We start from the raw sequence: 17,072 nt of genomic DNA, 5'->3' as shown, positions 1-17,072 counted from the left end.
GGCTCCAGAATTTGCCAAGCTTTCTTTTTCTAATTAAAATAGCATTTTCTTAGTTGTTTCGTATCCGTATGCAAGAAACTGCAAGATTGCAAGAATTTCAGGGCGTCCTTCTCTCTCTCTCTCTCTCTCTCTCTCTCTCTCTCTCTGTGTGTGTGTGTGTGTGTGTGTGTATCTACGTCCCTGCTCTTACACGGGTGATTTCTTAGAAATCACCTGCTTGCATTTTCGACCTGGGAAGTAGCCAGCAGGAGGCAGAAGAGCGTCACAGACGGGGGTAAAGTTGTAAATAGGAACTGTCAAGAAATAGCAGAGCGCGCGCGCAGGTATCCTCCACGGAGACGCCCAGAGAGACACCCATCCAGCCTGAGATGCCCCGGTTCTTGCCCGGATTCCAGTGGCCGCGAGTTCCCCGGGCTTCTTAGAGAGGATTGTGCAACGCGAAGCTGCTGATGGGTCTGCGCCGGTGGCCCGTCTGGCTGCCGCTGCTGCTGCTGGGGTCCGCTTCCTTCCTGCTAGGGGGCTGCGCAGGTGAGTGGATTCTTCGGGGGCTAAATGTCGACCCGGGAGCAGAATTGGCACCCAGTACACATGTGTGTGTTGTGTGTTTGTCCGCAACAGTTCACAGTGAGTGGGTTGGGGAGAGTGGATTTGCACACAACGCAATCCATACCTTAGCGCCTCTTTCGTCAGCAGAAAATGCTCCATATTTTGTTCAGGACACATCCTGCTGCCCCCTTCTCCAACCTAGAAATCAGGGTGATAAAAAGATAAAAATGTATTTTCCTAAATATGTTTAGATGGGGGCGAACTTTCTTGTCCTTCTCACAACAATATCAAACTTATTAGTCGCTTGCGGCACATTAAAAAGGTCTCCAAGGGCAGACCTTTGGAAATTCATGCACCTAAGTGAGTCGTGCCCATTGGGTCTACTCTGCGTAGCAATGGCTGCAACCCTTACAAAAATTCTGCAAATGCCAAAGGGGTGTGGAGTATAAAAAAATTAAAGAATATGCAGAGCTAGAGTTGCAGCCCTCGTTCCCCCCCTCGCAGAACTATAATTCCCTGCGGCCTTAGCAAACTACAGTTCCCAGGTTTTTTATTGGGGGGGGGGAGCGGAGCCAGCTGCTTTCAATGTGTGTTGCATCTGCTTTAAATGTATGGCATAGATCTGCCTGTTATCCCCCTCCAGAAAATACTTCAGTGCTGTCTGGTTTGACCTGCCCCCACTCGCCCGCTGACTTTGGAAAAATAAGTATGGGAACTGTAGTTTACCACTGAAACACCTAAATTGCCAGCAGTTTAGAGTTCTCATGATTCTTTGGGAGCGGGGAAAATGTGCTTTGAATGTGCTTTAAAGGTTTGGTGTGTAGATTTGGGGGGGGGGGCTTTCTGTGTTTGTCTGTTGTTTCTTTTCTGCCCAGCGCCTGGCAAACTACGTTACACACCTCCGAGAGCCATAGCAATAAGGAAGGCAAACTTAAAGGCCTCCTAAGAAACAAGCAAGGGGCAAAACCTTATCTCCCCTCCCTAGTTCCCATAGGTCCCCCCCCATCCCTTCTCTGGATTTATTTACTGAATTTATTACAATTAACACAGCACTTTTTCACCCAAGGAGCTTAAGGCGGAGTGTAGTTCTCCAGCTTCCCATTTTATCCTCACAACAACCCTGTGAGGTGGGTTGGGCTGAGAGACAGTGTCTGGTCCAAGGTCACCCAGCGAGCTTCATGCCTAAGTGGGAATTCGAACTCTGATCTCCCAGTTAACAAAGACCAACACTTTAACCCTTACACCACCTCCTTGCAGCCCCTCCCCGTCAGTTTATTTGGGCCTGGCTTGTCCTTGCAGGGATGATGAGATCAAAGAATCATAGAATTGTAGTGTTGGAAGGGACCACAATGGTCATTTAGTCCAACCCCCTGAAATGCAGGAATATTTTGCCCAACGTGTGGCTCAAACTCACGACCCTGAGCTTAAAATACTCACGCTCTACCAACTGAGCTACTAGCTGTCCCTGTCCCATTTCTAGATGATGGTGATGTTTTCAATTTTGTGTGTGTGATCTCTAGCTTTTTTTTCCATATTATGCCAATCACCAACAACCCAGACATACAAAAGTGAAACCCCCCAGGCTGTCGATACATCGGATGTACATCAACAGCAAAACATATTTAAATCTATCATATGTACAGTTTTTTATATACTCACATTCCGCTAGGTTTATTTAGCTTTTAACAGTTTAATTACCCCAAATTGTTCAAACATATCCAAATAATTCAATAACTTCTCCAGCCAGTCCTCCTTTTTCTCACTAACCTTAAATCCTTTCATTCTGCATATCTTGACCATTAAATATTCTAAAATTATAATATTATTCAATTTCCCCCTCCATTGGTTCACCTCTGATTTTTCTGCGTTTTCCCACTAACTTGCTATAACCTGTCAAGTACCATCAAATTTACCCATTTACATTCCTCTTTTGCTTTTAACCTGGTGTTTCAAGTGTTAGCCGCTTGTGCATAAGGAGTCTGTAAGTGACTTACACCATTTTAAAAACTTCAACCATAACATTAAGTTGGAGAAAAGAAAAATACAACGAAGGCCTTGGGATAAATCCCAGCCAAGCAGCAGAGAGAAAATACAATTTTGCTTTGGCCGCAAAATACAAATAACATTCACCCTAATTTGTAAAGCTGTCTGGCAGAAGAGATAAGTTTTTGCCTGGCCTAAACGGCCTCGGTCCAGTATACCTAAAGGAGCGTCTCCACCCCCATCGTTCTGCCCGGACACTGAGGTCCAGCACCGAGGGCCTTCTGGCAGTTCCCTCATTGCGAGAAGCCAAGTTGCAGGGAACCAGGCAGAGGGCCTTCTCGGTGGTGGCGCCCGCCCTGTGGAACGCCCTCCCATCAGATGTCAAAAAGGAAAACAGCTACCAGATTTTTAGAAGACATCTGAAGGCAGCCCTGTTTAGGGAGGCTTTTAATGTTTAATAGATTATTTTATTTCATTTTTCTGTTGGAAGCCGCCCAGAGTGGCTGGCGAAACCCAGCCAGATAATAAATTGTTGTTGTTGTTGTTGTTGTTGTTGTTGTTATATTGAAAGATGACGGTGCCAGGCGGATTTTGCTGTTCCAGATCTGGCTGGGCTCTGTGGAGGACGCCCAAAGGAATTCAGGCAGGAACACAGGTGCAAGTCGACTTTTCAAGATATGCAAGGAGTCAATTGCACGGCTGGGTTGCATTTATTTGGGTCTGTGCATTGATTGGCTTCCTGGTGAGCAAAACATTCGTGGTAACAGGTACATTTCTGCATCTCTTTTACTTCTGGCCTCACTATTTAGCCCCCTTAAAAAAAAAACCTCTATGTGTGAACACAAACACAAACCACTCACAAACCACTCAGGAAAACAGTTTCTGCACCTCCTCCAGTAGATGCTAGTTCTTGAAGCATACGGCATTAAAAAGCCTCTTAATTTTGCAGTTGTCACAAGTCTCTCTTTCCTCTCTGGCAAGTTTGGGTTTGTTGGATAGGCTCCAACTTTTTGGTTGGGTCAGGGTCGGGGGCACCAATGGGCACCAATGCGAGTTGTAGTTTTAAAAACTGATTTTAAAGTTTTTCAAATAAACCTCCCCTCCCTGTGTCCTCTGCCTCTGGCAAGTTGCAGTCTTGATAACAACCACAACTGCACACACTTGGTACAGCAACACTAGGTGTAGTTCGGCTCTTAATTTGAAGGGGAAACAGCAGACCGGCAGAATAAAAAACAGGAAATGTGTAACCTTCCCCTGTACCGCAATCTCCACCTTGGAACCACGTCTTCAAGCTGAGCTTACCAGCGACAACACCGAGCTGAAAACTTCTGCTTTATATTTTTCCTTGTGCAATATCCGTTTGGGGCAAACAAAGAGGACTAGAAAGTTTGTCACTATTTTGTGACATGTTAGTTGGTGGTAAAGCAAAATGTGCAGAAAACAGACGGCTGAATTAAAGGCATTGCCCAGTGTTGGAGTGCTACTAACATATCTAATATTATTCATCACCTTCTTAGTTTATCTTTTCCCCAGAGAAGGGACCCAAAGCAACTTGCAAAGTGATATGGTGCGACGAAAGTCCTTTACTTTTCGTCTTATAACTTTGACCTCTCAATTATTAAAAGCACTAACAGGGATTTCTGAGGTAACTCAAACCTCCCACTTATCCCTCTAGCCTTTCTTTAAACCCTCTAGCACTCGTGGGTTTTCAAAAATAAAAGAGAGTCCTCTTCCAGCCTAAACGTGGCCAGGTACCTATATAGACTCGGGGCTATAAGTAAGACTGTTCCTATGTGTACTCAGATAAGGGTTTCACTTCACTAGAAACTCCCTCACTGTAAAGCTAGCCTCCTTCCTGAGGTAACTTTATTATCATCCAGAACCTGTCTCCTCCTTTAGCCCCCCCCTTTTCTTGGTGCACTCTCAGCCACAAACTAACCTTCCTCCTCTAAAAGGCAGTTTTGACAGTTTAAAAGAGTTCCCCACCAACTGGGTTCCTGGATAACTTAGCTGGAAATTGAAATAGACGATTACTGGTATGACACTTTAAAGATGGATATTTATTGGCTTGAATCTTAATGGTTGCTTTCTGGTATCATTGGTACAAACTTAATTTCACAGGTAACGTTCTTGGTAATCAAATAACAGAATACCTATCAACTACTTCATCTACTCTAAGTCTACCTTCTCCACAACCACCCAAGCTCCCACACAAAAAACCCTCAACCGCCAACTGACATAACGGTTCCCCTTTCCATTTAAACCCCATGCAGGCCACGCCTCCCATGGAATGTTGCTGTCAGTTAACCATGAGTCTGGGTTAACCCTTCGATAGGTCGGTTGTGAAACAAAAACATAACATAACAGTTTCAAATTCGCCACATATGGCTATCAAAATAAAGTACAAAAGAACTGCTCTTTAATCTGACGGTCATTGGACTCAACTGACATTTGGGTTTTTTACTTTTTATATGATTGCGCCAATGTTGGTAACTTGTGTTCATTTGTTAATGGGCTGCGTTTTTTCAAATAGCAAATTTTCTTGCGTGTGTGAGATAAATATCACCACAGTGATCTTTATTATTAGAGAGCGCATAGAACTGCAAGGAACATACACAGGCCCACACGTGAATTATGGCTAAAATACTGCATTTCTTTAAGTCAGCAAAGAGTGGCAGCCTTGATAGCTCAGGGTTTGAGCTCCACGTTGGACAAAGATTCATGGATCATAGAATCATAGAGCTAGAAGGGACCCCAAGGGTCCTCTAGTCCAACTCACTGCAATGCAGGAATCTCAACTAAAGCATCCATGACAGATGACCCTCCAACCTCTACTTAAAAACCTCCAAGGAAGGAGAGTCCACCAGCTCCCGAGGGAGTCCATTCCACTGCCGAACGGCTCTTACTGTCAGAAAGTTCTTCCTGATATTTAGTCAGAATCTCCTTTATTGGAACTTGAAGCCATTGGCTTGAGTCCTACCCTTCAGAGCAGGAGAAAACAAGCTTGCTCCATCTTCCATGTGACAGCCCTTGAGATATTTGAATATGGATCTCCTATCTCCTCTCAGTGTCCTCTTTTCCAGGCTACTCAACTCCTTCAACCGTTCCTCATAAGGCTTGGCTTCCAAACCCTTGATCATCTTAGTTGCCCTCCTATGCGCATGTTCCAGCTTGTCAACATCCTTCCTAAATACTTAGAAATCTTTAGTTGAGATTCCTGCATTGTTGGGGGTTGGACTAAATGGCCCTCAGGGATAACTTCATTTTATGATTCTAGGTAAAGGTAAAGGGATCCCTGACCATTAGGTCCAGTCGTGACAGACTCTGGGGTTGCGCGCTCATCTCGCGTTATTGGCCGAGGGAGCCGGCATACAGCTTCCGGGTCACGTGGCCAGCATGACTAAGCCGCTTCTGGCGAATCAGAGCAGCACACAGAAACGCCGTTTACCTTCCTGCTTGGAGCGGTACCTATTTATCTACTTGCACTTTGACATGCTTTCGAACTGCTAGGTTGGCAGGAGCTGGGACAAAGCAACGGGAGCTCACCCCGTCGCGGGGATTCGAACCGCCGACCTTCTGATCGGCAAGCCCTAGGCTCTGTGGTTTAATCCACAATGCCACCTGCTGTGATTTACGATTCCACTGGACCCCTAATTCTGCCCCTCTCTGTCTTCCTTTCCAGGCTCCTCCTCACACTCCTTGCATTATTTCTACATGAGGGTGTCTGAGCCTGGCCAGGGGCTTCCCCAGTTCACCGCTCAGGCGTCCGTTGACGACCACATCTTCATTCAGTACGACAGTGACAGGAAACGAGCCCTTCCTCAGGTGCCCTGGGTCCAGAAGGTGGGGCAGGACTACCCCCATTACTGGGACAATATGACTCAGATCTTTCGGGATGCTGAGGAAGTCTTCCGAGTTGTTCTGGAGAGTGTGCAGCGTGACCACGAGCAGAGCACAGGTGAGTGGGTTCTGCAAGGGGCAGCGAGTCGCCCCTCCCCAATATTTATCCCTCCCCTGGTCAGAAAATGGGGAGCGGGGGGACGGCAACTGGGAGAAAAGGAAGGAAGAGCTCTACTCCGGACAGAAGCTCTTTCTCCCTCCATGCACCAAGCAGTTTGACGGTAACCCTGGGGTGCAAGTCTGGGCAGGGTGTCTGGAGGTCCTGCACTGCTCAGACAACAATACCCCCTTCTCGGCCTCGCTGATGTGCTCCAAAGGAAAGCAGAGCAAGACATTTGGTACCAACTGAGCTGCAGGAGTTGCCCGAAGGAGGCATACAAGGCGCTATCCAACTGTCTTTGGGACTCCACTCTGGATTTATGTAGCGTTTGCTCCCGATACCTTTTCTTCTCCTGAAGCTTTCCCGCAAGGCAGCTGAGGTTTAGGATCAGAGCTCTCCTTCTCCTCCATGGTCTCCCTTCCCTGGTGGACAAGCACCATCTGCCCCTCACTTCCCTCTGTGACATGTGCAGAAACCGCCTTATTGACGGCTGGCTCCACCCTTGGTCTCAGCTGCTTGATCCACCGGGGCCTGTCTTTGGATGCAGGGGAAACCAGCAGCGTAGGAAGCCGCTTAGACACACGGGGCTAATGAAACAACCCCTGTGTTGCTGACTTGAGTCAAAATACCACAAAAAGAGGCAACACGTCGACCGATTCTAACGGGCGAAATATATATCTATTTTTATCTTTATACATATGTGTATGACCCCCTGTTCCGCAGATTGTATACAAACACTAAGTTAAAAAACTGAAGAAGACCAAACCGAAACAGTACAATTACCTTGGATCACTGTCTCGCATGTCGTTATAGTGTATAAAGATAAAAATAGATATATATTTTGCCCGTTGAAATCGGTCGACGTGTTGTCGCTTTTTGTGAAATTAGACACCCGGAGCGGCAACCTGCTTCATAATGCTCATGCACAGCGCCACTCCATAGCACCGCTGCACATGTGCACTATGGAGCGGGTTGCCAGCGGTGCCACTCCAGCCTTGGGATCCTGGCACTGGAGCGGCGCTGCTGGCAAACCTTGAGCGAGCCGCGGAGCAAGGTTTTTTTAAAAGCCTCACTCTGCAGCTTGCTCGCTCACCTGCTAGGCGCACACTTTGCTTCTTCCTGCTGGAGCAGAGGCAAGGGGCGGGCCAGGGAGGGGCGTCAGCAGCGGCCGCTGATGCCCCTCTCTGGCCCACCCCTTGCCTCTGCCCCAGCAGGAAGAAGCAAAGCGTGCGCAGAGCAAGTGAGCGAGCAGCCAGCCACTGAGTGAGGCTTTTTACCGGGCGGCGGGGCTCAGCTTGGGGGGGGGGCACCAAGTGTAACCCCCCTCCGGGGTGGCATCCAGGGTGGCCCGCCCCTATGCCCCACCTTGATACACCCCTGGGGGAAACCCCTATTTACACTTGCCCATAAATCCCACCGAAATCCAAGGGACTTGCTTTTGCATGGACAGGTACATAGGAGTGCACTGTCGGAACTTCAGTGACGTTTAACTTGGAGGTAAACAGAAAAGGTTCGTTGCTTTCCAATGGGGGGGGGGTGTCTTGTTTTCAATCCTCAGCATCTCCAAGTAGGGGTGGGAGAGATTCCTGCCTGAAACACTGGAAAGCAAATGCAAGTAAAAACTTTGGGCTGATGATGCTTACCTAAAGGAACCAACAGTGGGGTGGGAGGGAGTTGTGGACCCCCAGGAGCCGAGAGTCAGCCGTTGATGGGTGGGAGCCAGTGCCACCACCGAGAAGGCCCTCTGCCTGGTTCCCTGTAACCTCACTTCTCTCAGTGAGGGAACTGCCAGAAGGCCCTTGGAGCTGGACTTAGACCCCTAGAATCATAGAGATGGAAGGGACCCCGAGGGTCTTTTAGTCCAACCCCCTGCAATGCAGGGATATTTTGCCCACTGTGGGACTTGAACCCACAACCCTGAGATTAAGAGTCTCATGCTCTACCGACTGAGCTATCCAGTCTGCCTCTTCTTTCCTGAGGTTAAAAATGATCAAATCTTTGCCGAACCTCTCCCATGGGTCTGTGGGGGTCTCACCTGCTCCTGTCCCCCGACCTCACTCCCCTGTCTCACTGACCTCTAGCGTTGCTTGCACAGGCTTGCACACCTGGCAGGTCAGGTACGGCTGCGAGCTGAGCCAAGAGGGGCGCCAAGGAGCATACGAGCAGGAAGCCTACGATGGGACAGTCTACCTTGACCTTGACCTGGAGTCTCTCTCCTGGATGGCAGTCGAGAGAGGAGCCCAAGTGAGCCGGACTGGAAACCAGACGGTCTCTGTGATGGCTTACGTGGGGAAGGAAGACTGCATTGCGTGGCTCCGGAGATACCTGGACTACGGGAAGGAGGTTCTGCTGAGGACAGGTGGGTGTTTGCATGAGGGAAGATGCAGGGAGATGGGGGCAAGACTTGTGATGGGTTGGGTGTGTGTGCAGAAATTCCTTCATATTCTACCCAGCACAAACGCATCCAGAACGAACATGCAGTGAAGGCACTGCAAAGGTGATGGGAGCCAAGAGCTGCCACTTAATGATAACAACAACAACAACAACAACAACAACAACAACAACAACAACAACAACAACAACAAACAGCTTGAGGGGTGGCAGAGAGGACACACTTCTAGAATACTTATCCTGATCTTTTGAAATAAATAAAGAACCTCAGAAACCAAAAAAATCTTTAAAAAATAATGGGGGGAAATTAGAATTTATTTAGGAAGAAGAAGAAGAGTTTGGACCTGATATCCCGCTTTATCACTACCCTAAGGAGTCTCAAAGCGGCTCACAATCTCCTTTCCCTTCCTCCCCCACAACAAACACTCTGTGAGGTGAGTGAGGCTGAGAGACTTCAAAGAAGTGTGACTAGCCCTGTTTAGGGAGGCTTTTGATGTTTAATAGATTACTGTATTTTATTTTTCTGTTGGAATATTAGCCCAAGGTCACCCAACAGCTGCATGTGGAGGAGCGGAGACGCGAACCCGGTTCACCAGATTACGAGTCCACCGCTCTTAACCACTACACCACACTGGCTCTCAGTGGAGACCATTGCAAGCAGATGAAAACATTAGCAGGATTTTATTCTCACTTGTAATGATTACAGAATAATATGCGGTTGTGACAATAGGACCCATGGAGGGGGTGGAGAAGGGAGTCTTGCTATTCAGAGTAATCTGGATACACATTTGGATTGTTATAATTTTATATTTATAAAATCAAATAAAAATGGTTTTTTTAAAAAATGAACTAAATAAAGAACGCAACCATAGTGGAGACAGACCTGACCAACTTTTCTGCTTGAAAGGGTTTGATTCTCTCTTCTTAATGTTGAGAACCTTCATAAAAACCTTCATAAAAAACTGTCATAAAAACACTAACAATGTATCTTATGGCTTCATGTCTTCCTGAAATTCTCGCTGGACCTGCCGGTTAACTCTTATGTGGCCTCCACTCCAGGGAGGTGGGGCCTTTTGTACCTCATGTGGAACATTATTGTAGTCACCCAATGATTCATGTTTTGCCAGATATGAAGGGGTTCCCAGAGCTTTCCTGTAAAATTGGCTAGAGAAAACTCTGTGAGATCACTTCCTTTGTGTGCCTTGGCAATAAGCTGTAACCACATGCCGCATGCTCAGACACCATTTCATACTTAGATTTTGTACTTTTGTGGCTTAGAATATAGTAGTTATAAACCTGCCTTCATTTTGCTACTGTAATTGCTGCTGTGAGACCAAGATTATGAAAGTAAACACTGCTTTTATTTCTTCACAAAACAATGTGTGTATGATTGCTTTTAAGTGGGGGAGAAGAGGGATAATACAGTGGTACCTTGGTTCTCAAACTTAATCTGTTCCGGAAGTCCATTCCGAAACCAAAGCGTTCCAAAACCAAGGAGCGCTTTCCCATAGAAAGTAATGCAAAATGGATGGATTCGTTCCAGACTTTTAAAAACAACCGTTTAGTTTGCGTGGGATACTGTTAATTACAGTAATTTATCATACTGGCACAAGGTAGGATTCACGGGCATAGAATGTCTGTTCCTCCCTGCTGTTGGAATCCTATGGTTGTCGTTTTTTTAATATGAGACGGGATAGTGCTAATTGAATTTTCACTTGGATAGATAAAATCTTTAACAACTCTGGAATAACTAGATGCTCTTTGTTTAGTGAAGTGAATCAGAATGATTTACAACACCTTTCACATAATCATGCTAATTTTGCTTTCATATGATTAATTAATATGTTATTCCTTTGTAAAATGGAATTAGCACACCCAAGGAGACAGGTTTTATTGCAAACCTCTCTTTCTTGTAATAAAGCAATTTTCATGCAAAAACAACAACAACAACCCCTAAAGCAGCAATTTAACATGAAATTTATTATGTAACGAGACCATTGATCCATAAAATGAAAGCAATAAACAAGGTACTGCCATCACACAATCAATCAATTAGTAGCTGAACTGGGTTCCACACAATCACAACAACAAAAAAGCCACAAAAACACAAAATAAATAGCAGAAAAAGGCAGACCTCAGCGTAACACTCAAAATGGAAGTGTGGCACTCAAATCAGAAGTGTAACACTCAAAACGGAGCATGTTCAGCTTCTGAAAATTTTTTTGCAAACCGGAACACCTATTTCCGGGTTTGCAGCGTTTGGGTTCCGTGTTGTTCGACTACTAAGCTTTTTGAAAACCAAGACCACTGTACCAGGAAAATCCAGTCTGCCTGAAAGCATCCTGGATTATTGTTTCTAGAAGGTTAAAGCAACCTTGTCTTAGCTTCTAAGTTTAAATTGGCAAAGGATGGTACTCTGCTGATCTCAGTCACATGAGCAAGGGAGGATAATAATATAACTATCCTGTCCTATTGTCTAAATCCATTCCTGCACCTCATGGGCACCTTTCAGGGCAGGCAGGAGGACTATGAAGGAGTTCTGTCTTTTCTAGAGCTGTTTGGTTCCCAACTCCCAGCCCTTAAATTAAAAAATGTGAGAGGAAATCAAGGTGGAAAAGTCTTGGAGGACAAAAAGCTGCAAGTCCAGCAATTGCTCTATGTAAGGCAAGAACTAGGATCTGTGCTTGGAGGGATCTGAACCAGTTGTTGTTGTTTATTGAATTTATATACTGCCCTATACGCAGAGGTCTCAGGGCGGTTCACACACAAAAAAAATCACAATATATAAAATCAAAATAAGAACAATAACCCAATATTAACCCCCCCCCCCAAAAAGAGCCACATTTTAAAAGTGTATAGAACAGGCATAGGCAAACTTGGCTCTCCTTTTTGGGGGGATTTTGGGACTACAATTCCCATCATCCCTGACCACTGGTCCTGTTAGCTAGGGATCATGGGAGTTGTAGTCCCAAAACCTCTGGAGGGCTGAGTTTGCCTATGCCTGGTATAGAATGTTGATCAGGTGAAACTTGAAAAATTAGAATATCGTCGAAAAGTGCATTTATTTCAGTAATGCAACCTATTATTTTTTATTTTTATTTTAATTTTTACAAATGCTTTCTTTTGGAAATTCCACAGTAATAAAACAATTAGTTACAATAATACAAAAATAAACATCGCTATTACATTTCATTAATTACATTCCATTTATAATTGACCCGCCTAACGACAAATAATTACAATTACAACAAATAAAGGCTTGACATATCTTGCTTTGCATGTCATGCATCTATCTCATATATTGGTTTCACCTTTTAAGTTGTGTTACTGAAATAAATGCACTTTTCGACGATATTCTGATTTTCCGAGTTTCACCTATAGGGCTCGGGCAGAATTTGGAGAAAGGGATTGACCTGTAATTGCGGATATAATGGGGAATACCCTATTCCAAAAGTTTTTAACATGGGGGCAAATTTCTGCCAAATGTGAATAAATGAACCAAGTTTTCCACAACCCTTCCGACATAGGGGAAAGGGAGGGATTGATTTTTGCCAGCCTGACGGGAGTGTGGGGACTAGGGTGATGACTTTTTTACAACCTCATTTCCATGTATCATAATTTGATGAGCTTTCATTAAAGATTAGATAAAATCTTACTTTCAAAGAGATTTGATACAAAAACCTCACGCACAAAATGATTTAAAAAAAAATTATTTATCATTTTTTTGACCATTTTTGAAGTCACTGTAAGCGGATATAAAATTGAACCCAAGCTTTAGAGTCACATATATACAACATTGAGGGACCCAGGTGGGGCTGTGGGTTAAACCACAGAGTCTAGGGCTTGCTGATCAGAAGGTCGGTGGTTCGAATCCCTGCAACGGGGTGAGCTCCCGTTGCTCGGTCCCAGCTCCTGCCCACCTAGCAGTTTGAAAGCACATCAAAGTGCAAGTAGATAAATAGGGACCGCTCCAGTGGGAAGGTAAACGGCGTTTCCGTGTGCTGCTCTTGTTCGCCAGAAGCAGCTTTGTCATGCTGGCCACATGACCCGGAAGCTGTCTGTGGACAAACGCCGGCTCCCTCGGCCTATAGAGCGAGATGAGCGCTGCAACCCCAGAGTCAGACACAACTGGACCTGATGGTCAGGGGCCCCTTTACCTTTATATACAACATTATATAGGGTCATCAAACACACAAGGAAGCTTTTTTTAGCTGCAGTAACAGTATAGACGCCACTAGAGGACGATGTTTTGCTACCTCTCCTGTAGGTTCTTTGCCCAGCATGTCTGGCAGGGTCTGCTGGCTGAGTTTTGAGGTCCCAAAAAGGGGCTTTTACCTTGCGCAGGTGTGACTTTTGTATACCCTATGTTGCTAAGAACACTCCCCATTGTGGAATGTGGTGTTGTGTCCAAATTTGATACAAAATATATATAGAATTGTTAATACCATTTTATGAAATGGTAAAATGGCATACAAAAAATTTAAAACCAGTTTGTGCGTAACCTTTTTAAATATTTCAATGGAATATACCTCATTTTAGTCATTAATAGGCAAAAGTTCATCCATTTGTGCTACAGGAAAAAAAATTTGAGAAAAATATATATGAAAAAGTCATCACCCTAGTAGGGACATTTGAGGAGGACACGACCTGCCTGCCTCTGAGGATGCCTCTCGTTTCTTCAGAGTCTCCCGTCGTGAAGGTGACAAGTAAGGAGGACTCCAAAGGCCCGGCCACCCTCGTCTGCCGAGTTTACGGCTTCTACCCAAAGGAGATCAATGCCTACTGGAAGAAAGACGGAGAGGTCTGGGTGCAGGATACCTTCCGCGGAGTTGCCACCCCCAATTCAGACGGGACCTACCATGCCATGCTCGGTATTCAAACCAACCCTGAGGAGAGGAAACGCTTCCAGTGCCATGTGGAGCACGAAGCTCTGCCCAAACACCTGGATGTGGCCTGGCAGGAGCCTGGTGAGAAGCAGCAGGGAGGAAAGGCTTATGGGAGGTGAATTGTCACCCGGGGAAGGAAGAGGGACAACACCAGGGAGCTGGCAGCATCTCACAGCTGATATTGACAACCTCCAACGGGAGACAAACGTCTCCTATTTGCTGATATGATAGAAGTCTCGTGCAAGCCTTGAGAGGTGATGAGATGGAGGGGGGGGGGTCCTTTCAATGATGATGATGACGACGATGATTTATTTATATCCCGTCCATCTTGCTGGGTTTCCTCAGCCACTCTGGGTGGCTCCCAACAGAATATTAAAAATGCCATAAAACGTCAAGCATGAAAAACTTCCCTGAACATGGATGCCTTCGGGTGTCTTCTAAAAGTCAGATACAGTGGTACCTTGGGTTAAGAACTTAATTTGTTCCAGAGGTCCGTTCTTAACCTGAAACTGTTCTTAACCTGAGGTACCAATTTAGCTAATGGGGCCTCCCGCTGCCGCCGTGGCGCAATTTCTGTTCTCATCCTGAAGCAAAGTTCTTAACCCAAGGTGCTATTTCTGGGTTAGCGGAGTCTGTAACCTGAAGCGTCTGTAACCTGAGGTCTGTTCTCATCCTGAAGCAAAGTTCTTAACCTGAGGTACTATTTCTGGGTTAGCGGAGTCTGTAACCTGAAGCATCTGTAACCCGAGGTACCACTGTAGTTGTTTATTTCCTTGACATCTGGTGGGAGGCCGTTCCACAGGGCGGACGCCACTACCAAGAAGGGCCTCTGCCTGGTTCCTTGTAACCTCACATCCCATACTGAGGGAACCGCCAGAAGACCCTCGGCGCTGGACATCAGTGTCCAGGCAAGACAATGGGGGTGGAGACGCTCCTTCAGGTATACTGGGCCGAGGCCATTTAGGGCTTTCAAAGTCAACACCAACACTTTGAATTGTGCTTGGAAACTTACTGGTTACCTCCCTGAATCCCTCTGAATTTCATGGGCTCCCAAGTCCTGTGGCCTCCCCCATAAGAAGAAAATTTTGTTCTGGGTTTCCCGTCAATCATTTCCCTCTTTTCTTCTGTTCAACCTTCAGCGTTCAACAGCGGGCTTCTAATTATATGCATCGTGGGGGCTGTAGTCCTGGTGGCCGGCATCTCTGTGGGCATCAGTAAGTACCACGTACCCTCCAAGTGTCCCAATTTTCTGAGGACAGTCCCAGAATTACGAAAGCCAACCCAACTAGTTCTGACTGGATCCCAGAATGTCCCGATTTCCCCTGCCGGTGCTGCTGCCACCAAGCTTGGGTAGGTGGATTTAACCGAGGGAGCATCCCATAGCCCAGCGTTTCTCAACCACTGTTCCGCGGCACACTAGTGTGCCGCGAGACGCTGGCTGGTGTGCCGTGACGTGCGGCGACGAGAAGGGCGATTTGCATTGTCACGTGCCTGGCGGCCGCCAATAACCATCACTAACCCGCCGGAAAGGAAGCCGGCCGGGTCACGATGCGGAGCGAGCGCAGCTCTCAACAGCCACCACCACGGGAGGGTGGTTTTAGACAAACTTAAAGAAGCTGGCTGGATGAGCTCAACCTGAAACTTGCTGAGCAAAGGATTGTGCTGGCAGAGAAATCAGCGGCTTGTGAAGCCTTATTACAGGAGATTGCAACCAACACAGCAATTGGCAAGTGTTTCTTACAGTCATAATTATATAGTCAATATAGGGCGGCACAGAGTTAAATTTTTTAACTTTTTTAATGGTGGTGTGCCTCGTGATTTTTTTCATGGGACAAGTGTGCCTTGGCCCAAAAAAGGTTGAGAAACACTGCCATAGCTTCTCTGTGGCTGCTACTGCCAGCCTTCTCCCTTGGGCAGCTCATCGCGGCTGCTGGAGAGCGGGCATGGAGGAGGAGAAGCTGACACCATCAAGGCACAGCCCTGCGCATGATTCTCCGGCTCTGGGGGGCAGATAAGAGGGTAGGGCCACCCTGGGCAGTAAATCGACCAAATAATAAAATAAAATAAAATTTTGATTGAAGTGTTTTCTCAGGATGGTGGAGGGCTGTGTGTCCTGTTAGTGTGGTTGTGGTGGCACTTTTCCAGACGGGAGGACTGGAGTCATGTTGGAAGAAATCTGTTCCTGCTTAGAATCTGGAAGACTTCCTACCTTTACTAGTGACAGGTTCTTGGGGTGTCTGCCGGGATCTTTCCCTAGAAAATCATCTGCTGGGTGGCCCTTCCCCGCAAGAGAGGGTGAGGCTGGATGATCTCCGTTGCATCCCTTTCCGTCCTGAAGAATCGTTGTCATGAGTTAAATGACTAGAGGCTCCAGAATCTATGATGTTTGACTAGGTCTCACAACTGTTCACAGTTAAGCTCTTTCCTTGTGAAGGAAAACTTTTTCTCATTGTTCCTCTTCATTTGGCCACTTAAAATGTAGGGGATTCCTGTGAATGTTGGGCTTTGCAAGCCTTGGGTATGTGCCCTCCCTTGTGACAACTCATAATTTGATTCTCTCTCTGCAGAGATGTGGCAGACACCAAGCTGAGGCAAGTAAGTGAGATGTCCTTCTTTGCGAGTTTGTCCTCCGGCATGGAACAGGCCTAGGGTGGGACATGGGCACAAGGGAGGATTTGTTCAAGGTGTGTGGGGTGCCTGCGTGAACTTGAAACAGCACAAGGTCACTGTAAAACTGGAGACAGAAAATAAAATACATCTAAAGGCAAGGTAATCTCAGTTAAACCTCCCAGAAAACAGAAGCTTGCATTAAGGGGAAATTGAGAGAGGGGCAATTCACGGAGCAATTCGCAGTATTCTGTCCTTCACCAGAAGCAGTGAAAACAGACCTTCTGCTGGCCTGTATGTCTGAAACTGACTCTGCACACACCTGCATAGGATCACCTCCCTTCTTCTTTCCTTCGAGTGCCTTCTCCAAAACTCACTTTTCTCTGCAAAGTATTTGGCTCAGCCCTGCTCGTGCCAATGCCCAACTGCTGGCTTCCCCAACCTGGAGCCCTCCAAATGCTTTTGGCCTCAGCCAGGGAGGCCAACAGGGAGAGATGAAGGGAGTGTGAGTCTTTAGCAGCTTTAAGCAATGTTTATCCAGGCTGCACGGGACAGGCTGGAGTTGCTGTTGGATTCATCCATGATTTAGATTTTAGAAGGATTGGGTGCGTGTGCCACGGGGTGAGCTCCCATTGCTCTGTCCCAGCTCCTGCCAATCT

General features: G+C 46.4%; 1 protein-coding gene across 1 annotated transcript; it reads left to right on the top strand.

Moving 5' to 3' along the window:
* Window positions 1-275: 275 nt before the first annotated feature.
* LOC118081308 (major histocompatibility complex class I-related gene protein) lies at window positions 276-16,357 on the top strand. The gene is made up of 5 exons (XM_060270883.1): window positions 276-528; window positions 6,212-6,487; window positions 8,625-8,981; window positions 13,546-13,887; window positions 14,946-16,357. The coding sequence occupies exons 1-5, from the start codon at window positions 450-452 to the stop codon at window positions 15,158-15,160; spliced, it is 1,269 nt and encodes a 422-aa protein (XP_060126866.1). The 5' UTR covers window positions 276-449; the 3' UTR covers window positions 15,161-16,357.
* Window positions 16,358-17,072: the final 715 nt, after the last annotated feature.

The sequence above is a fragment of the Zootoca vivipara genome, chromosome 2 (genome assembly GCF_963506605.1).
Source record: "Zootoca vivipara chromosome 2, rZooViv1.1, whole genome shotgun sequence".
NCBI lineage: Eukaryota > Metazoa > Chordata > Lepidosauria > Squamata > Lacertidae > Zootoca > Zootoca vivipara.
Note: the sequence above shows the minus strand (reverse complement) of the source record. Positions and strands in the feature narration are given on the sequence as shown.